This window comes from Mesoplodon mirus (genome assembly GCF_964341445.2).
Source record: "Mesoplodon mirus genome assembly, chromosome: 18".
NCBI lineage: Eukaryota > Metazoa > Chordata > Mammalia > Artiodactyla > Ziphiidae > Mesoplodon > Mesoplodon mirus.
In genome coordinates, this window is record NC_138994.1 from 61,398,997 (window position 1) to 61,422,604 (window position 23,608).

At 36.2% G+C, this 23,608-nt stretch overlaps 1 protein-coding gene across 5 annotated transcripts in view; it reads right to left on the reverse strand.

The window, feature by feature from the left end:
- Positions 1 to 23,608, reverse strand: part of BRIP1 (BRCA1 interacting DNA helicase 1) — a 181,539-nt gene that overhangs the window by 12,751 nt on the left and 145,180 nt on the right. For all 5 annotated transcript variants that reach the window (XR_014291856.1, XM_082603177.1, XM_082603176.1 and 2 more), the window contains one exon: positions 17,759 to 17,871. Coding sequence is in view for 4 of the 5 variants with exons in the window: in XM_082603177.1 (XP_082459303.1) it covers positions 17,759 to 17,871 (113 nt within the window). In the remaining variant the exon portion in view is untranslated. The remainder of the gene's footprint in view (positions 1 to 17,758; positions 17,872 to 23,608) is intronic.

Sequence of the window (23,608 nt, forward strand, 5' to 3'; positions counted from 1 at the left end):
TAAATGGAGTTAACTTGATTTCATTTTTGGATTGTTCATTGCTAGTATATAAAAATGCAACTGATATTTGTATAGTGAATATGCATCCTATAACTTTGCTGAACTTGTTTTAGCTCTAAATAGTTATTTTTTATGGGTTCCTTAGGATTTCTATGTAGAATATCATGTCATTTGCAAATTTAAAGATAATTTTACTTCTTTTCCAATCTGGATATCTTTTATTTCTTTTTCTTGCCTAACTGCCCTGGCTAGAACCTCCAATACAATAATGAATAGAAGTGGTGAGCGCGGCCATCCTTATTTTATTCTCAAACGTAAGAGAAAAATGATGACTTTCACCATTCAGTATGATGTTAACTATTGGATGCATAGATGCCCTTTAAGGTTTAGGAAGTACCTGCTATTCCTACTTTGTTGAGTGTTATACTGTCAATTGCTTTTTCTCATCTTGAGATGATCTTGTGGTTTTTGTACTTTAATATGGTGTTACACTGATTTTAGTTGAACCAATAAACTGGCAGGGTGTTGAACCATCTTGCAGTCCTGAGATAAATTCCACTTGGTCACTGTGTACAATCATTTTAGTAAGTTGCTGGATTCAGTTTTCTACTTTTCTGTTGAGGATTTTTGCATCTATAACCCTAAGAGATACTGCTCTGTAGCTTTCTTGTGATGTCTTTGATTACTTTTGGTATCAGGCAACACTGGCCTCATAGAATAAATTGGTACATGTTTCCTGTTCTATTTTTCATAAGCGTTTGTAAAGGATTCTCTTTAAATGTTTGCTAGAATTCATCAGTGAAGTCATTCTTTCCTGGGCTTTTCTTTGTGTGAAATTTTTGTATTACTAATTCTTGCATCTCTTCACTTGTTATAGATCTATTCAGACATTCTACTGCTTGAGTGCCAGTTTCCATAGCTGTGTCTTTCTATGAATCTGTCCCTCCTTTTTTTTAAAAAATAAATTTATTTATTATCTTTTTACTTTTGGCTGCATTGGGTCTTCGTTGCTACACATGGGCTTTCTCTAGTTGTGGCAAGCAGGGGCTGGTGGCTTCTCTTGTTGCTGAGCATGGGCTCTCGGCACACAGGCTTCATTAGTTGTGGCATGTAGGCTCAGTAGTTGTGAACTGCGGGCTCTAGAGCACAGGCTCAGTAGTTGTGGCACACAGGCTTAGTTGCTCCACAGCATGTGGGATCTTCCCAGGCCAGGGCTCTAATGTGTGTCCCCTGCATTGGCAGGAGGAGTCTTAACAACTGTGCCACCAGGGAATTCCTGAATTTGTCCAACTTATCTAAATTATCTATTTTGTTGTCATACAATTGTTCAAGTATTCTCTTATAATGCTTCATATTTCTGTAAGTTTGACAGTAACAATCCCTCTTTCATTCCTAATTTTAGTAATTTGAGTCCTTTCTGGATTTTTTCTTGGTCTGTCTAGTTAAATGTTGTCAATTTTCTTGATCTTTTCAACGAACCAACTTTTGTTACCCTTTTTCTACTTTATTTTCTATTTCCTTTATTTCCATTCTAATCTCTACTATTCCTTTGATCTGCTTGCCTTGGGTTTGATTTGCCCTTCTTTCCCTAATTCCTTAAGGTAGAAGGTTAGAGTACTGATTTCAGATCTTTTTTTTTTTTTAATATAGGCATTTATAAAAATAAATTTCTCTCTGAGCACTACTTTTACTCTACCCTCAAAATTTTGGTACACTGTGTTATCATATTCATTTATCACAAGGTATTTTCTAATTTCCCTTTTGATTTCTTCTTTGATCCACTGGTTAGGAGTATGTTGTTTAATTTCCACATATTTATAAGTTTTTAAATTTTCTGTTACTGATTTATACTATCATTCCACTGTGATCAGAAAAGATACTTTCTATGACTTTAACCATTTAAAATGTATTGAGACTTATTTTGTAGCCTAACATATGGTCTATCCTGAAGTATGTGTCATATACACTTGAGAAGAATGTGCATTCTGTTATTGTAGGGTAGAGTGTGATAAATATGTTAGGTTTGTAATTGTTGGTTTAGTGTTGTTCAAGACTTTCCTTTTCTGTTGATTTTCTTTCTAACTGTTCTATCCATTATTGAAAGTGGGGTATTAAAGTCTCCAAATATAATTGTTGAATTAATGGAGTGAAAATTTTATTAGAAAATTTCTAGTAACAATTTTTGTCTTAAAGTTTATTTTGTCTGGTATTAGTATAACCAAATCAGTTGTCTTTTGTTTACTGCTTGCATGGTATGTCTTTTTCTAACTATTTACACTTGATCTAGTTGTGTTTTTTAACCAAAGCATTTGTCTTTCAGGCAGCATAAAGTTGGGTAATGTTCTTTTTAAAAAAATTCATTTTGCCAATCTTTTTCTTTTGATTGAAGAGCTTAGTCCATTTACACTTAATGTAATTACTGATAAGGTAGAATTTACTTAGCTATTTTGCAAATATCCACTTTACTATTTGTTTTCTATGTCTTTTTTGTTATTGTTCTTCTACTATTCCTTCATTACTGCCTTCTTCTGTGTACAATAGATATTTGAGTTATTTTATTAATGGTTGCTTGAGGATTATAATAAACACCTTAATTCATAAAAATCTATTTTGGATTGATAGCAACTTAATTTCAGTAGTATACAAAAACACTGCTCCTGTATAACTCTGTTTCTTCCCCCCAAACCTTGTGCTATTACTTTAATATATCTTTAAACATTGTACACCTGTGCAGAAAAGAGTTAACACAGCAGGCCAAGTTGCTTATCCCTACAAAGGCCTGCATATAAGGTAGTCCTTGGTTGGTGTTTAGATTTCAGGGAGGGTTCCAATCACTAACTAAGAAGAAACTCTCACTGTGTCTACAATGTCTGTGGAAAAATATGATTAATGCTGAACACCTGCTTTGCTTCTGAGAGTCTAGACTTTGGGGAAATGTTAGGCAGAGGCTGCCTATACAACCAGCCCAAATAAAAAAACCGGGTGCTGAGTCTCTAAAAAGCTCTCCCGATTGGCTATTTCACACGTTACCACAATTCATTGCTGGGAAACTAAGTGTGCCCTGTGTGACTCCATTGAGAGAGGACCTTTGGAAGACTGTACCTGGCTTCCCCTGGAGTTTGCCCATGTGCCTATTCCCTTTGCTGTTTTTGCTTTGTATCCTTTCACTGTAATAAATCCTAGGTGTGCATACAGCTATGTGCTGAGTCTATCACTGCTCCTGGTGAATAACTGAACCTAAACATCATCTTTGGGACTGCCAAGACAATGTCTATTACCACAGACTTAAGTTTATTGCTTTATGCAGTTGTTTTCAAAAATCAAACAGGAGAAAAAGTTATTAAAATATAGTTATATTGTTTTTTATATTATCTATGAAATTACCCTTACAGATGCTCTTTATTTCTTCATGTGGATGTTACTGGTTAGTGTCCTTTCATTTCAGCCAGAAAAAGACTCCCTTTAGTATTTCTTGTACAATAAGTTTTCTAGAGATTAATTCTCTCAGTCTTTTGTTTATTTGGAAATGTTCTTTCTCCTTAATTTTTGAAGGATAGTTTTGTTAGATATAGATTCAACTGACAGTCTTTTTCTTTCAGCATTTTAAACATGTCATTTCACTGCCTTCTTCTCTCCATGGTTTCCAGTGAGAAATCTGCTTAAATTATTGAGGATACCTTGTATAATGAGTTATTTTTCTCTTGCTGCTTTCTAGATTCTCTCTTTGTCGTTTAACAGCTTGATCATGACATTTCTATGTATGGATCTCTTTGAGTTCAAACTACTTGGAGTTTCCTGATTTTCTTAGATGTGTAGATTAATGTTGTTCATCAAATTAGGGAAGTTTCCAGCCATTACTTTTTCAAAAAAATCTTTCTGTTTTGGGCTTCCCTGGTGGTGCAGTGGTTGAGAGTCTGCCTGCCGATGCAGGGGACACGGGTTCATGCCCCGGTCCGGGAAGATCCCACATGCTGCGGAGCGGCTGGGCCCATGAGCCATGGCCACTGAGCCCGTGCTCTGCAGCGGGAGAGACCACAGCAGTGAGAGGCCTGCATACAGCAAAAAAAAAAAAAAAAAAAAAAACTTTCTTTCTCTCTCTTCTCTCCCTCTAAGACTCTCTTTATGGGTATGCTGGTATGCTTGATGGGGTTGTACAGGTTCCTGAGGCTATCTTAATTATTCTTCATTCTTTCTCTTTCTGTTCGTCAGACTGGAAACCAATTCTTTCTTCTTCCTGCTCAAAACTGCTGTTGAGCCCCTCTAATAAATTTTTCATTTCACTTATTGTACGTTTCAACTACAGAATTTCCAATAGGTTCTTTTTTAAAAAATTCTATCTAACTTGATATTCTCCATCTGCTGAAACATCATTCTCATAGTTTCCTATAGCTCTTTAGGCATAATTTCCTTAGTTCCTTGATCATATTTAAAATAGTTTTATACTGGGCTTCCCTGGTGGCGCAGTGGTTGAGAGTCCGCCTGCCGATGCAGGGGACACGGGTTCGTGCCCTGGTCCGGGAAGATCCCGCATGCCATGGAGCAGCTGGGCTCGTGAGCCATGGCTGCTGGGCCTGCGCGTCCGGAGCCTGTGCTCTGCAGCGGGAGAGGCCACAGCAGTGAGAGGCCTGCGTACCGCAAAAAAAAAAAAAAAAAAAAAGTTTTATACCCTAACTACAACATCTGGACTCCCTTAGGGATAATTCTTATTGACCGCTTTCTCCCCTGTGTATGGGGATATATTCTTCCTTGCACATGCCGTACTTCTTGTTGAAAAGAGTACATTTTAAATAATGTAATGTGGCAACTGTAGAAATCAGATTCTTCCTCCCTCCCCAAGGGTGTTTGTTGTTGATGCTGCTGCTGTTGTTGTTGTGACTTTTCTGAAATCATTTTGTAAAGTCTGCATTCTGTCATGTGTGACCATTGCTAGGTCAGCTTAGTCGTCAGCTAATGATTAGAGAGATTTCCTTAAACATCTGGAATCCACAGTCTCCCATTCTTTGCCAAGAGGCTTTGCATGTGTTTTTGGATACATTTTTGAGCCTTGATCAGGCAGGCAAAAACTCTACCTTAGTCTTCACTTCCTGCTTCAGCAGAGCCTCAGGTCACACAGAGGTGAGAGCTTAGGACCTTCTCAGGTATTATGAGCATGTGCACATCCCTGGTCATGTGCACAGTCCTAAACATTCCTACTAGAGTCTCAGGAATATGTTGGAACTTTTAAAGCGCCCATGGACATTTCATTTCCCAGATTTTCTCTTTAAGCTTTTCAGTTAGTTTGTTATTTGTCCCAATTTTCATTCATTGTCTCAGGAAGCTGTGAAGTTAAACAACTGCTTAAGTGAGCTCTGAGACAGGTAAAAATTTCCCCATATTATCCTTTGAATGTCTGCAGGATATGTAGTAATATCACCTCTTTTATTCCAGATATTGGCAATTTGTGACTTTTTTTTTTTGTCAGTTTACCTATAAGTCAGTAGATTTTACTGATTGCTTTAAAAATGGATTTTATTGATTTCTTAGTTTCACTGATTTATATTCTTTTCTTTTTTGTTTGCTTTACATTTATTTTGCTCTTCTTTTCTAGCTTCGTAAGGTAGAAGTTTAGATAACTGATTAGAGATCCTTCTTGTTTTTGAAAATAAACATTTAATGATATAAATTTCCCACTGAGCTCTGCTATAGCTGTGGTCCACAAATTCTGATATGATGATTTTCATTTCTGGTGAGTTCACAGTATTTTCTAATTATCCTAAGACACCCTGTTTTTCCTATGGATTTTTAAAGATGTTCTTAATTTCCAAGTACTTGGACATTTTTATGTTATCTTTCTGTTATTGATTTCTCATTTGTTTATTTGCAGCATGGTCAAAGAACACACTATGATTTCAAATCCTTAAAAAAAATTTTAAGTTTATCACCCAGGATATTGTCTAAATTGGTACATATTCCTTGTGTTTATCCTGCTGTTGTTGGGTGGAGTGCTCTATAATGTCAATTCAATCTAGTTGGTTAATAATATTGTTTAAGTCTTCCATCTCTTTATTGATTTTCTGTTTACTACTTCTATCTATTACTGAGAGAGGAATTTTAAAGTCTCCAACCATGCTTGTGGATTTGTCTATTTCTCTATTCAGATGTCAGCTTTTGTGTCATGTATTTTGAAGCTCTATTTTTAGGTGCATACACATTTAGGATTGTTATGTCTTTTTGATAAATTGACCCTTTTATCATTATGTAATTTTTCTTCTAACACCCCAATAATTTTCTTTCCTCTTAATTCTACTTTGTCCTGATATTAATATAGTTATTCCAACCAGTTCATTGGTATTTTGAATTCTGGCCTTCTTCCGCAATCTGTCTAATATTATTCAATTTTCACGGTACTCAAATAGCTGCTCCATGCATTCTGTCTAGCTTTTAAAGACAGTACAGAATGTACTTACTCCATCTTATCTAGAATTGAAACCTCCAGACTCTTTATTTTTTTAATGTTTACTTATTTATTTTCCTATTAGTCATCCATTTTATACACATCAGTGTATACATGTCAATCCCAATCTCCCAATCCATCACACCACAACCCCCACCACCTGCTGCTTTGCCCCCTTGGTGTCATATGTTTGCTCTCTACTTCTGTGTCTCAGTTTCTGCTCTGTAAACCAGTTCATCTGTACCATTTTCTGGGTTCCACATATATGTGTTAATATACGATATTTGTTTTTCTCTTTCTGACTTACTTCACTCTGTATGACAATCTCTAGATGCATCCACGTCTCTACAAATGACCCAATTTCCTTCCTTCTTATGGCTGAGTAATATTCCATTGTATATATGTACCACATCGTCTTTATCCATTCATCTGTCGATGGACATTTAGGTTGATTCCATGACCTGGCTACTGTAAATAGTGCTGCAATGAACATTGGGGTGCATGGGTCTTTTTGAATTATGTTTTTCTCTGGGTATATGCCCAGTAGTGGGATTGCTGGGTCATATGGTAGTTCTATTTTTAGTGTTTTAAGGAACCTCCATACTGTTCTCCATAGTGGCTGTATCAATTTAAATTCTCACCAACAGTGCAAGAGGGTTCCCATTTCTCCACACCCTTGCCAGCATTTGCTGTTTGTAGATTTTCTGATGAAGCCCATTCTAACTGCTGTGAGGTGATAGCTCATTGTAGTTTTGATTTGCATTTCTCTAAAAATTAGTGATGTTGAGCAGCTTTTCATGTGCTTCTTGGCCATCTGTATGTCTTCTATGGAGAAATGTCTATTTAGGTCTTCTGCCCATTTTTGGATTGGTTGTTTGTTCTTTTAATATTGAGCTGCATGAGCTGTTTATATATTTTGGAGATTAATCCTTTGTCCGATGATTCATTTGCAAATATTTCTCCCATTCTGAGGGTTGTCTTTTAGTCCTGTTTATGGTCTCCTTTGCTGTGCAAAAGATCTTAAGTTTCATTAGGTCCCATTTGTTTATTTTTATTTCCATTACCCTGGAGGTGGATCAAAAAATATCTTGCTGTGAGTTATGTCAAAGAGTGTTTTTCTGATGTTTTCCTCTAAGAGTTTTATAGTGCCCAGTCTTACATTTAGGTCTCTAATCCATTTTCAGTTTATTTTTGTGTATGGTGTTAGGGAGTGTTCTAATTTCATTCTTTTACATGTAGCTGTCGAGTTTTTCCAGCACCACTTATTGAAGAGACTGTCTTTTCTGCATTGTATATCCTTGTCTCCTTTGTCATAGATTAGTTGACCAGAGATGAGTGGGTTTATCTCTGGGTGTTGATCTATATTTTGGTTTTTGTGCCAGTACCATATTGTGTTGATTACTGTAGCTTTGTAGTATAGTCTGAAGTCAGGGAGTCTGATTCCTCCAGCTCCGTTTTTTTCCCTCAAGAGTGCTTTGGCTATTCGGGGTCTTTTGTGTCTCCATACAAATTTTGAGATTTTAAATTCTAGTTCTGTAAAAAATGCCATTAGAAATTCGATAGGGATTTCATTGAATCTGTAGATTGCTTTGGGTAGTATAGTCATTTTCAAAATATTGATTCTTCCAATCCAAGAACAAGGTATATCTCTTCATCTGCTGGTATCATCTTTAATTTCTTTCATTAGTGTCTTATAGTTTTCTGCATACAGGTCTTTTGTCTCTCTAGGTAGGTTTATTCCTAGGTATTTTATTCTTTTTTTTGCAATGGTAAATGGGAATGTTTCCTTAATTTCTCTTTCAGATATTTCATCATTAGTGTATAGAAATGTAAGAGATTTCTGTGCATAAATTTTGTATCCTGCAACTTTACCAAATTCATTGATTCGCTCTAGTAGTTTTCTGGTGCCATCTTTAGGATTCTCTATGTATAGTATCATGTCATCTGCTAACAGTGACAGTTTTACTTCTTCTTTTCCAATTTCTATTCCTTTTATTTCTTTTTCTTCTCTGATTGCCATGGCTAGGACTTCCAAAACTATGTTGAATAATAGTGGTGAGGGTGGACATCCTTGTCTTGTTCCTGATCTTAGCGGAAATGCTTTCAGTTTTTCACCATTGAGAATGATGTTTGCTGTGGGTTTGTCATATATGGCCTTTATTATGTTGAGGTAGGTTCCCTCTATGCCCACTTTCTGGAGAGTTTTTATCATAAATGGGTGTTGAATTTTGTAAAAAGCTTTTTCTGCATCTATTGAGATGATCATATGTTTTTATTCTTCAATTTGTTAATATGGTGTATCACATTGATTGATTTGCGTATACTGAAGAATCCTTGCATCTCTGGGATAAAATCCCACTTGATCATGGTGTATGATCCTTTTAATGTGTTGTTACTGTTTGCCAGTATTTTGTTGAGGATTTCTGCATGTATATTTATCAGTGGTACTGGTCTGTAATTTTCTTTTTTTGTAGTATCTTTGGTTTTGGTATCAGGGTGATGGTGGCCTCACAGAATGAGTTTGGGAGTTTTCCTTCCTCTGCAATTTTTTGGAATGGAAGATTTTGAGAAGAATAGGTGTTAGCTCTTCTCTAAATGTTTGATAGAGTTCACCTGTAAAGCCATCTGGTCCTGGACTTTTGTTTGTTGGAAGATTTAAAATCACAGTTTCAATTTCATTACTTGTGATTGGTCTGTTCATATTTTCTGTTCCTTCCTGGTTCAGTCTTGGCAGGTTATACCTTTCTAAGAATTTGTCCATTTCTTCCAGGTTGTCCATTTTATTGGCATAGAGTTGCCTGTAATAGTCTCTTAGGATGCTTTGTATTTCTGTGGTGTCTGTTGTAACTTCTCCTTTTTCATTTCTAATTTTATTGATTTCAGTCCTCTCCCTCTTTTTCTTGATGAGTCTGGCTGATGGTTTATCAATTTTGTTTATTTTCTCGAAGAACCAGCTTTTAGTTTTATTGATCTTTGGTACTGTTTTGTTTCTAATTCATTTATTTCTGCTCTGATATTTATGATATTTTTCCTTCTGCTAATTTTGGGTTGAGTCTGTTCTTCTTTCTCTAGTTCCTTTAGGTGTAATGTTAGATTGTTTATTTTTCTTGTTTCTTGAGGTAGGCTTGTATAGCTATAAACTTTCCTCTTAGAACTGCTTTTGCTGCATCCCATAGGTTTTGGACTGTTGTGTTTTCATTGTCATTTGTCTTAGGTATTTTTTGATTTTCTCTTTGATTTCTTTAGTGATCTCTTGGTTATTTAGTAACATACTGTTTAGTTTCCATGTGTTTGTGGCTTTTACATTTTTTCCCCCTGTAATTGATTTCTAATCTCATACTGCTGTGGTCAGAAACGATGCTTGATATGATTTCAATTTTCTTAAATTTACTGAGGCTTGATTTGTGACCCAAGATGTGAGCTAGCCTGGAGAATGTTCCCTGCGCACTTGAGAAGAAAGTTTAATCTGCTGTTTTTGGATGGAATGTCCTATAAATATCAATTAAATCTATCTGGTCTACTGTGCCATTTAAAGCTTGTGCTTCCTTATTAATTTTCTGTTTGGATGATCTGTCCATTGGTGTAAGTGAGGTGTTAAAGTCCCCCACTATTATTGTGTTACTGTCGATTTCCTCTTTTAGAGCTGTTAGCAGTTGCCTTATGTATTGAGGTGCTCCTATGTTGGGTGTATATATATTTGTAATTGTTATATCTTCTTCTTGGATTGATCCCTTGATCATTACGTAGTGTCCTTCCTTGTCTCTTGTAACATGCTTTATTTTAAAGTCTATTTTATCTGATATGAGTATTGCTACTCCAGCTTTCTTTTGATTTCCATTTGCATGGAATATCTTTTTCCATCCCCTCACTTTCAGTCTGTATGTGTCCCTAGGTCTGAAGTGGGTCTCTTGTAGACAGCATATATATGGGTCTTGTTTTTGTATCCATTCAGTGAGCCTGTGTCTTTTGGTTGGAGCATTTAATCCATTCACATTTAAGGTAAGTTCGATATGTATGTTCCTTTTACCATTTTCTTAATTGTTTTGCATTTGTTTTTGTAGGTCCTTTTCTTCTCTGTGTTTCCCACTTAGAGAAGTTCCTCTAGAATTTGTTGTACAGGTGGTTTGGTGGTGCTGAATTCTGTTAGCTTTTGCTTGTCTGTAAAGCTTTTGATTTCTCCATCGAATCTGAATGAGATCCTTGCCGGGTAGAGTAATCTTGGCTGTAGGTTCTTCCCTTTCATCACTTTAAGTATATCATGCCACTCCCTTCTGGCTTGTAGAGTTTCTGCTGAGAAATCAGCTGTTAACCTTATGGGAGTTCCATTGTATGTTATTTGTCCTTTTTCCTTTGCTGCTTTCAATAATTTTTCTTTGTCTTTAATTTTTGCCAATTTGATTACTATGTGTCTTGGCGTGTTTCTCCTTGGGTTTATCCTGTATGGGACTCTCTGTGCTTCCTGGATTTGGGTGGCTATTTCCTTTCCCATGTTAGGGAAGTTTTCGACTATAATCTCTTCAAATATTTTCTCGGGCCCTTTCTCTCTCTCCTCTCCTTCTGGGACTCCTATAATGCGAATGTTGGTGTGTTTAATGTTGTCCCAGAGGTCTCTTAAGCTGTCTTCATTTCTTTTCAATCTTGTTTCTTTATTCTGTTCTGCAGCAGTGAATTCCAACATTCTGTCTTCCAGGTCACTTATGCATTCTTCTGCCTCAGTTATTCTGCTATTGATTCCTTCTAGTGTATTTTTCATTTCAGTTATTGTATTGCTCATCTCTGTTTGTTTGTTCTTTAATTCTTCTAGATCTTTGTTAAACATTTCTTGCATCTTTCCGATCTTTGCCTCCATTCTTTTTCCGAGGTCCTGGATCATTTTCACTATCATTATTCTGAATTCTTTTTCTGGAAGGTTGCCTATCTCCACTTCATTTAGTTGTTTTTCTGGGGTTTTATCTTGTACCTTCATCTGGACATAGCCTTCTGCCTTTTCATCTTGTCTATCTTTCTATTAATGTGGTTTTTGTTCCACAGGCTGCAGGATTGCAGTTCTTGTTTCTGCTGTCTGCCCTCTGGTGGATGAGGCTATCTAAGAGGCTTGTGGAAGTTTCCTGATGGGAGGGACTGGTGGTGGGTAGAGCTGGCTGTTGCTCTGGTGGGCAGAGCTCAGTAAAACTTTAATCCCCTTGTCTGCTGATGGGTGGGGCTGAGTTCCCTCCCTGTTGGTTGTTTGGCCTGAGGTGACCCAACACTGGAGCCTACCCAGGCTCTTTGGTGGGGCCAATGGCGGATTCTGGGAGAGCTCACGCCAAGGAGTCCTTCCCAGAACTTCTGCTGCAAGTGTCTTTGTCCCTTGGTGAGCCACAGCTGTCCCCCGCCTCTGCAGGAGACCATCCAAGACTAGCAGGTAGGTCTGGCTCAGTCTCCTATTGGGTCACTGCTCCTTCCCCTGGGTCCTGATGCGCACACTTCTCTGTGCGTGCCCTCCAAGAGTGGAGTCTCTGTTTCCCCCAGTCCTGCCAAAGTCCTGCAATCTAATCTCGCTAGCCTTCAAAGTCTGATTCTCTAGGAATTCCTCCTCCCGTTGCCAGGCCCCCAGGTTGGGAAGTCTGACGTGTGGCTCAGAACGTTCACTCCAGTGGGTGGACTTCTGTGGTATAAGTGTTCTCCAGTTTATGAGTCACCCACCCAGCAGTTATGGGATTTGATTTTATTGTGATAGCGCCCCTCCTACTGTCTCACTGCAGCCTCTTCTTTGTCTTTGCATGTGGTTTATCTTTTTTGGTGAGTTCCAGTGTCTTCCTGTCGATGACTGTTCAGCAGTTAGTTGTGATTCCGGTGTCCTCTAAAGAATGAGAGCATGTCCTTCTACTCCGCCATCTTGAACCAATCTCCAGACTCTTTAAAAAGTTAATTTTAGCTTGTAAATTTTAATTTTTAATCAAATACACAAGCATAGTTTAAAAGTCAAATAGTATTATAATAGTTTTAATAAAAACAGAATTTTCTTTTGCCTACTCACACCACATCTCCAATTCCCAATCTCAGAAACCAGTAATTGAAAATATTTTACATAGTTCTTGTGGTCACTTGCCTCCACATTTCTAAATAACATACTATTACTACTTCCTGGGTTTTAACCATTAGAAACCATTTACTGACTCTTCCTACAGAAGATGTTTATCTCATATCACTGATAACTTCACTACCTCTCCATTCTTCTAGCAGCATTATATCACAATTCTTTTGTAAATCAATATTCAGTGGATTACCATTTAAAGGTGAATTACATGATCCACTATGATTACATGTCCTTTCCCATAGAAGACATTTTTGTCTGCCTTGGAGTTAATAACTCTCCCTCTCTCCTTTTTTGCTTAATTTTCTATGTTTCTATCATTAATTAATTCCCACTTTGTCACAGCTGCAAGAATTTTTCTCAATATGGGCAAAACATTCCATCCTCAAAAACCAATCTAGACTAACTACTACGGGACTGCCACACAGATTCATCCCAGAGCTTTCTTCCTTGGTTGTTCTGGGAATTTCACTTTTCTGGGTTGGAACTCCGGTTTCCTGCATCCTTGGTATTCCTCTTTCTGAGCTTTCTCTTCTTTGTTGGAGAATATCTTTCAGTTGGATCCTGAGAAAGTGTGCATTTGAAGCAAATGTTTTAGGTCCTTTAATACTGAATACTGAAGGCTTTAGTCTGTCTTACAGTTTATTGATCATTTGGGTTGCTAAGAACTTAGACTGCAAGTCAGAAATTTCCCTCAAATAACTGAAGATAATTTTCAACTGTCTTTCAGCTTCTAGTGCTGCTTTTAAGAAGTCTGTTTCAATACTGATTCTATATCTTTTGTATGAGAGTTGTCTTTTTCTCTCTGGAAGGTTTCAGGACATTTTCTTTACCTTGGGTACTTTGAAACTGCATAGTGAGGAGCTTTGTAGTTTTTCCCCCTTTACTGGTGCTTGAGTGGATGCTTTCATCAGGAAAGTATGTCCTTCAATTCTGAGCATTTTTCTTGAATTATTTCTTTGACATGTTTCTTTCTCTATTTTCTCTAATCTCTTCATATGGAGCTCCTATTTATCAGAAGTTGTTTCCTGCATACTGATCCTCTAATTTTCTAGTTATTCTTTCCCATTTTCTTTCTCTTTGATTTTTGGGTGTGGGGGATTTCAATTTTCTTTCCTAAGCCCAATTCTGCATTTAAAATTTGTTGCTACCATATTAATGTCTAGGAGCTTTTTCTTATTTTCTGTTCTTATTTTATGGAGGCAATATCTTACCTCCCCCTATGGGTATTACTGATAAAATTTTTTAAAGTTTTCTTCTATCCAACAGTTGGCAAACTATAGTCCACAGGGAAAATCTGGTCCATATCATGTTTTTGTATAGCCTGCAATCTAGGAATGGTATTTACATTTTAAAGGTTAAAGAGAAAACAAAGAAGAATGTGGATGCAGACTGTATGTGGCCTGAAAAACATAAAATATGTACTTATCTGGCCCTTTACAGAAAAAGTTTGCCAACTTCTTTTCTACTGCACTGTTTCTGTTTTCTACAAGTTCTTCCACCCTGCTTTTGTTTTGTTGGTATTGTTTTGGTCTCTGTTTTTCATATTACAGACATTCTTTGAACATCTGGTGAAGACTCCATGCACTTATTTAAGAGTAAGGCACTAAAGTGCTGACTGGTAGCTTTGTGTACATGGGTGGGACTTATAGGCTGGGAGGCTTGCAGTAAGGTAGGAACAGGGCCACTTCGTTACTATCTGTAGGCCCTTATTCATGGGGTGGTCAGTTTTCTTAGACAGGAACACTGTACTTTCCTGCCGTGAAGATATAAGATTGATTGTCAGCCTACTCAGAGCTGAGAAGAAAAAGAGAATGGAGCTCTCACATTCAGTAGGTAGACTTTTCTTACCCCACATCTTTAACACATCCTTAGCTGTAACTGTAGTTAAAGAATATATAGACTCTCTAGTTCATTCTATCCAGAGAGTAAACTTGGGTAGGGGAGGGGGCTGTCTACAGCCCCCTATATGTCTACTACATATACTAAATTGTAACCAATCCTCTTTAGTTTAACAGTATTTTACCAACACTTTAGAGTACCCCCAAGTCCTAAGCTTTTCCATGCTTGAATCTGGAAGATCTTGTTAGCTTTCATGATTACAGATTTAAATTTCAGCTTTCTCTTGCCTGCTAAGTCATTCAATTATTCATCTGTTTTCCAGTGTTCAAAATTTATTGACAGCTCATCTGTCACTGTGTCTTCTCCCACTCTTTTCAACTTTATAGGCTTGACATTTTTATTCCTTAACTATCATGGGATTTTGAGAGGGGGTGAAAATTAACATAAAGGTTTGATTATTCCATAGGGACATTAAAAATCTAAATTTTATATGACATTCTTGTGTGATATTTTAAAGTAATCCATAGGTTCCAAGGCATCAGACCAACCATAAAATTGGGCAGGATAGGAAGATGTATATTGCCAATATTATATAACAGTGTTGAAAATCAATGCAAAGTCAGGGTGCTATTCTATTTTGGTTTATGTTTAAAGTGTCCTATGGCAGAAAGGCATTTAAGTTAACAAAACAGTTCAGAGAAAAAGGTTTCACCTTCTCTTTTTTCCATTGTTTTCATACTGCCTTGCTCAAATGAATTATGCCCACTTAAGACAAAGATTATACTTTAGTAAAGCAGACCCTTTAGGAAACTTACAGTGCAGTTGTAACCTGGTCACAAAACCACCTGGTACATTCCTGAAAGCTGTTATTACATTTTATGGATTTACATTACTTCAAATACTCTTAACAGTCCCATGTGGGCTTAAAAAAAAGATAACATTTTTTTAAACTCAATTTGTTTCTGCTTACTTTAGTCCTTCTAGACATATCCCTTATAAGAACAGTGCATTAGTATAAGCACCTTTTATGTCAATCAATACACATTATGAGTTTTATCAAATGATGTAAAACATTTACTTGATTTTTTTTAGTGGATGTTTCTTTGGAATAAGTTGCTACTTGTTGATACTGTTTCACTGAAAATCAGTACGATGACAGTTGGGCTATCCACTTTTTAATTAATAAAATACTGAAACTATAGTATTCTACATCAATATTATAAACACATGCTTTTTCTGAAATTCTTGAAAAGTATGTTTCGAAGCTCTAGAAGCTCTGTGGCCAATATGGTATAGATGGAAAAGCACTGAACCTGGCATTTTTCACTAATTCAACATGTACTTATTGTGCATCTATGTCCCAATATGAGGCACAGGTGGTTGCTGAGAATGGAAAAATGTCTAATACATGTTTAGGGAAGGAGACAGATAAACAGGCTACTCCAAAACAATGAGATATATGCTATAATAGAGATAAGTATAAAGTGCTATGTGTTTCCTAAGGAGTAAATAACTCTAGTTGGAGAAATAAAAAAAAGTCTTCATAAAGGACATGACCTCTTCAACTAGGTTTTGATTGGTAGACTTGCCAAATGAACTGTATGGTAACTTGTATGCCAAGGCAAAGAATAATGAAAGGATATGGTATGTTGAACAGTTTAATAGTGAGATGCTTATATTTAATAGTGAGAATTTTAGTGGATACAGGTAGGCATAAGGATGAAAAACCAAGTCTTAAGGTTTTAAATGTAGGTGGTGTCAAGACATGAAGGTGCATTTAGTAGCTATGTGACATTAGACAAGTAATTTCATCTTTCACAACCTGTTTAATATATGTAGAAAAGGTTTATAAATGACAAAATAGGATACAAATGTACTTTTGCTTCAAATGGTTTCTTAAAATTCGAGGCATTGCTTATATTAAGAGAAAAAATAATCAACTGAGGTAAAAATATTTATTTTCCTGAAATTAAGCCTAATGACTAAAAGGTAAGAATTTCAAAACAAATATTCAGGTTCCCCTAGAAACTATTTGCTGAATATTAAAATAAAACAAACAGGTCAATCAACAGGGAGAGACAAAGTAAGTAGATGAAATGCTTCAAGAACAATTTCCAGTGAAACCTGATGCCAAGTACCAGTGGGATTTCTAGGCAGAGAAGGGCAGTAGGTTAAACATAAAACTGAATCATTCAGTTTGAAGAGAAACAACTGCAGAATATCATTATGAAATGATGGGGAGGGGAGTGGGTGATGTGTGCTGGGACTTAAATCCAGCTGTTGCAGTCATGTCATCAGCATATGTAAATCTGAACTCAAATGCAAGCTGGTCTGCTTATGTTTTTTTTTGTTTTGTTTTTTGCCGTACACAGGCCTCTCACTGTTGTGGCCTCTCCCGTTGCGGAGCACAGGCTCTGGACGCGCAGGCTCAGCGGCCATGGCTCACGGGCCCAGCCGCTCCGTGGCATGTGGGATCTTCCCGGACCGGGGCACGAACCCGTGTCCCCTGCATCGGCAGGCAGACTCTCAACCACTGCGCCACCAGGGAAGCCCCTGCTTATGTTTAAATGAGCTAATGTGAGTAAACAAGACACTTGAGAAAAGTCCAATTTCTAGATTGGTTAGGGCAGATAATGGTTAGCTGTGGGTCTTCTGGCTGATCTGAAAACGTGTCAAATGGCCATATTTTCATGATTTTACTCTTAACCTGTGTTGTTCTATTTGAATTATCTGAATTTTATTCATACAGCTTCACAGGAAAAAACTATTATATGGTTAAACTAATTAAATTTCATAAATAGAGAACATAAAGTGTTAAATTAGATTATAAATAATCTAATAATTATAGTGTTTATAAATTTAAAGTGTTGATGTCCTGTGAAATTATGGTATAAAATAGTGATTTAAAAACTAGTTCCACAAAGCACAAATCTTAATGGACCAGAATCTTTAGAAAAAAAGAGTATTATAATTAAATTTTACTGTTAGTTGGTGTGAATTCTTTAGTACCATGAACACAGTTTGTTTTAACTCTTCTTAAATGGTTTGCTTTTTACCCATAAAATCATCACTTAGGTTCTGATGTTCACAAGATAAAATTTTATTGTTTGGTCGTGAGCTTCTATAAACATTTACTGAGCACTCTGTTGTATACTCACTGACCAATCATAAATCTTTAAACTTTAGCAAATATTGAGTTTTATTTTGGGTTTCATTTATTCCATTGACTCTTTCAACTTTCACTTCTGACATCTATCACTGAAAATATACCAGAGTTCCCAGGGTTCTAGTGAAATAAAATTCCATGAAATTTATTATAAGGAATAAAGTAGCAAGACTAGCTCTACAAATAGTCCTGGTCAGAGATAATATTACAGTAATATTACATTAAATTTCACTCCACTTACCTACCTAGGGCCTGGTTTAAGGCCCTGTATGCTTGAATTTCGTACCATTGACGACCTGGTAAAAGACCTCTTAATTTTGAATGCTGGTCATTATATTGTCGCTTTAGTTCAACCTAATAATTTAAAAAAATATATAGAAAAATACGTAATTAAAGCTCATTTGAAAACTCATTAACTTCTAACATTTTGAGTATCATTTAATTAGGGTAGAAAGATTTGTTTTTCAGTACTAAACTTTTTTCAGTTCATTTAAAACATTTCTATTCATATTTACATTTCTTAAATGCCTACATGAACTTAATTAGCTGTGTGATGTCAATCAGTTTTATTGAGAAATAATTTATATATGACAAAATTCACAAACTTTCAAGGTACACGTAGATAAATTTTAATAAATGTATAGTCATGTAACCACCACCACAATCATAATTTAGAATATTTTCACTACCTAAAAACTCCTTCCTATCCCTCTTCAGGCAATTTCCTTTATTGCTGACCCTGTCAACCAATGGTCTACTTTCTGTTTTGCCTTTTTTAGAATTCTATGTAAATGTTATTATACAGTATGTAATCATTTGTGTCTGTCTTTTTTCATTTAGCATAAAGATTGTGGAATTCATTCATGTTGAAACATACATCAACAGTTCATTATTTTATGTTTATCCAGCCTGATAATCTCTGCTTTTTAGTTGGGATGTTTAGACCATTTACATTTAATGTTAATTATTGTTATGATTTGGTTTAAATCTACAGCATAGAATACACGTTCTTCTCTTCTCAAGTGCACATGGAACATTCTCCAAGATAGATTATATGTTGGGCCACAAAATATGTCTTAAGAAATTTAAGACTGAAATTATATCAAGTATCTTTTCCAACCACAATGGTAAGAAATTAGAAATTAATAACATGAGGAAAACTGAAATATCCACAAATACGTGGAAATTGAAGAACATGCACCCAAACAACCAATGGGTCAAAGAAGAAATCAAGAGAGAAATCAAATAGCATCTTGAGGGACATCCCTGGTGGTCCAGTGGTTGAGAATCCACCTTCCAATGCAGGTGACACGGGTTCAATCCCAGGTTAGGGAACTAAGATCCCACATGCCACAGGGCAACTAAGCCCGTGTGCTGCAACTACTGAGTATGTGCACCACAACTAGAGAGCCCATGCTGCAACTACAGAGCCCATGTGCTCTGGAGCCCACGCACTGCAACTAGAGAGAGAAGGGTGAGTGCTGCAATGAAGAGACCGCATGCTGCAATGAAAGATCCTACAGGCCGCAAGGAAGATCCCCTGTGCCACAACTAAGACCCGATGCAGCAAAAAATAAATAAATAAATAAATATTTTAAAAAAGTATCTCAATACAAATGAAAATGGAAACACAACAAACCAAAACTATGGGATGTAACAAAAGCAGTTCTAAGAGAGAAGTTTATAGCAAAAAATGCCAACATGAAGAAAAAACAAAGATTTCAGATAAACAACATAACTTTACATCTTAAGAAACTAGAAAAAAGAACAAACTAATCTCAGCAGAAGGAAGGAAACTACTAAGATGAGAGCAAAAATATATGAAACAGACCAGAAAAAATGACAAAAAGAAAAAATCAATGAAACTAAGAGTTGTTTTTTAAAGACAAATAAAACTGATAAACTTTTGCTAATTAATTAAGCAAAAAAAAGGACTCAAATAAAATTACAAATGAAAGCATAGATTACAGCTGATACTAGAGAAATACAATGAATCCTAAGAGACTACTATGAACAATTATATGTGAAAAAAATGGATAACTTAAAAGAAATGGATAAATTCCTAGAAACAATCAACCTACCAAGAATAATCATAAAGATATAAAAAATCTGAACAGACCTTTAACAAGTAAGGACATTAAAGCAGTAATCAAAAACCTCCCAAACGAAGAAAAGCTCAGGACCAGATAACTTCATTGGTGAGACTGAAACTCTACTAAGCATTTAAGGAAGAATTAACACCAGTTCTTCTCAAATGCTTCTGAAATACTGAAGAGGAGGGAACACTTACAAACTCATTTTAAGAGGTCAGCATTATTCTCATAACAAAGCCATGTAGGGACTTTAAAAAGAGAAAATTACAGGCCAATATCCTGATAAACATAGTGGCAAAAATCCTCATAACAACAACAACAAAACTGAATTCAAAAGCACAGTAAAAGGATCATACACCATGATCAAGTGTGATTTATCCCTGAAATACACATTGGTTCAACATACATAACTCAATAAATGTGATACATCACTATAACAAAATGAAGGATAAAAATCACATTATCTCAATAGATGCAGAAAAAGCACTTGACAAAATCCAACATCCTTTTGTGATAAAAATTCTCAAAAATTAGGCATAGATGAAACATACCTCCATATACTAAAGGCCATATAGACAAGCCCACAGAAACATCACACTTAATAGTGAAGAGCTAAAAGCTTTTCCTCTAAGGTCAGGAATGAGACAGAGGTGCCCACTTTTACCACTTCTATTCAACAAAGTATTAAAAGTGTTAGCTGGAGCAATTAGGGGAGAAAAAGTAATAAAAGTCATCCAAAACAGAGAAGAAGAACTAAAATTGTCTGTTTGCAGATACATGATCTTATATGTAGAAAAGCTTAAAGATCCACCAAAAAACTCTTAGAACTAATAAATGAATTCAGTAAGGATATAAAAATATCCTTTTTTGCAGGATACAAAAATCAGTAGTGTTCCTACACACTAACAACAAACTATCCAAGAAATTAGGAGAACAATCCCATTTACAATAGCATCAAAAAGAATAAAATACTTTAGAATAAATTTAACTAAGGAGGTGAAAATCTTTACACTAAAAACTACAGAACACTGATGAAAGAAATTGAAGAAACACAAATAAAATAGGAAAGATCCTGTTTATGGATTGGAATAATTAGTATTGTTAAAATGTCCTTATTACCCAAAGTGATCTACAGATCCAGTAAAATCTCTTATCAAAATCCAAGTGACTTTTTTTTTTTTTGTGGTACACAGGTCTCTCACTGTTGTGGCCTCTCCCATTGTGGAGCACAGGCTCCAGACACGCAGGCTCAGCAGCCATGGCTCACGGGCCCAGCTGCTCCGCGGAATGTGGGATCTTCACGGACCGGGGCACGAACCCGTGTCCCCTGCATCGGCAGGCGGACTCTCGGCCACTGCACCACCAGGGAACCCCCAAGTGACATTTTTTACAGAAATAGAAAAAAGAATTCTAAAATTTGTATGGAACCACAAATGATCCCAAATAGCCAGAGCAATGTTAAGGAAGAACAAACCTGGAGGCAACACATTTCCTGATTTCAAACTATATTATAAAACCTTTGCGGGGCTTCCCTGGTGGCGCAGTGGTTGAGAGTCTGCCTGCCGATGCAGGGGACACGGGTTCGTGCCCCGGTCCGGGAAGATCCCACATGCCGCGGAGCGGCTGGGCCCGTGAGCCATGGCCACTAAGCCTGCGCGTCCGGAGCCTGTGCTCTGCAATGGGAGAGGCTGCGACAGTGAGAGGCCCGCGTACCGAAGAAAAAAAAAAAAAAGACAAGAGATGACAAGTGTCGGCAAGGGTATGGAGTAAAAGGAACACTTATACACTGTTGGTGGGAACGTAAACTGGTATAGCCATTATGGAAAATGGTATGGACGTTCCCCAAAGAATTAAAAATAGAACTACTATATAATCCAGCAATCCCACTGCTGGGTATATATCTAAAAGAAATAAAATCGCTGTCTTGAAGAGATGTGTGCAGTCTCATGTTCATTGCAACATTCTTCACATTGGCAAGATATGAAAACCTGTGTTACTGATGAATGAATGAATGGGTAAAGAAAATGTAAAATATATATACACATACACACACGCATGCGTATATATAAGGGAATATTATTCAGGCATAAAAAGGAAATCCTGCCATTTGCAACCACATGGATGAACCTGGAGTATATTATACTAAGTGAAATAAGCCAGACAGAGAAACACAGCCATGACCTCACTTATACGTGGCATCTAAAACTGTTAATCACATTGAACCCAAGAGTAGAATGGTGGTTGGCAGTAGGTGAGGGGTGGAGGAAATGGGGAGATACTGGTTAAAGAGTATAAATTATCAGTGACTTTTGGTTATAAGATGAGTAAGTTCTGGGATTTGAATGTATAGCATGGTGACTATACTCAATAGTAATGTATTGTATACTTGAAATATGCTAAGACCTTAAGTGTTCTCATCACACGCTGAAAAAATGGTTACCTATGTGAGGTGATGGTTGTGTTAATTAACCTGATTACAGTAATTTTACAATATATATTAAGTCACCACATTTTACACCTTAAATATATGGAATTTTTATTTGTCAATTATATCTCAAAGAAATTGCGGGGGGGGGGGTGGAATAAAGAGATCCATACAGTGTTGTGGCAAACTTTCTGCTGGCCTTGATCCTGGTTTTGGAAAGATGGACCTCTTATTTCCCTAGTAAAAACCTTTCATGGCCTCAAAATACCATAAATAACATTGAAAGCCAAATGAAAACCTGGAGAAAAAGTTCTGTTAACTAATATACAATGAACTCATCATACACAATCAATGACAAAATCTAACTACTAAAAGTAAATAATCTGTGAGAAAGCAAGTCATCAAAGATGAATGATAAATGGCTGGTAACCCACATGAAAAGATGCTCAACTTTACTAGTAAACCAAGAAATGAAAATTTAACATTTCCATTGTTTTTGTCTATAGAATACTGACAAATATTTACCAAATGTATTTATATTTTCCAATAAGTACAGATAGATAATATGTACGAGAATACTCATTGCATATTTGTATTGAAGAAAATTAAGAAACAACCTAAATGTACATCAAGTGGGTCAATGAAATATACTACAATTATTCTGAGATAAATATTGGGCTATCATATAGAAAGAAACAGATTTATATGTTTTGACATAGAAATTTAGCCAAGATATATATTTTAAATAAAAAATCAAGTAAAACACAAACACACATATACAAATGGCCAGGTGTCATGTTAGGAATAAGGACCACAATATAGAACAATACCAATTTTAAACTAGCCCCCCAAAAGACTTAAACCAAACTCTAACAAGGACCACAGGGGAAACAGAATTTAGAGACTGTACTTTGAGCTTTTCCCAGATCTCCCTTATATATTGTCAAATCGTGTCCATATAAGTTCAAGATGATCATCTACTAATTGAACTGCCTACAAAAACAAAAATATATTTTTGTTTCTATACAATAGAAATTGTATAATTTCTATACAATAGAAATTACTAGAAAGATGATCCATAATCAAGGAAAAACAGGCAGTCAATAGAAACCAATCTAGAAAGGGCTCAGCTATTGGAATTAGCAGACAAAGACTTTAAAGTAGCTGTTATAAATATATTTAAATAACTTAAAAACATATGGTTTAACGACTGAACTTTGGAGAATCTCAGCAGAGAAATGGAAGTATAAAAAAGACCCAAATAGAAATTCTACAACTGAAAAATACAAGAACTTAAAAAAAATTCATTGGATGGGTTTAACAGCATATTGGAGAAGGCAGAAGAATTAGTCAGTAAATCTTAAGACAGATCAATAGAAAAAACGAAACACATCAATTGGAGCAAAATAACTTCATACACACCAAAGACACTGGTTGGTGTAAAAGAATCAAAGCATAAAAAAGCAGTCAGAGGGACTTCCCTGGTGGCACAGTGCTTAAGAATCCGCCTGCCAATGCAGGGGACACATGTTCAAGCCCTGGTCCGGGAAGATCCCACATGCCTCAGAGCGAC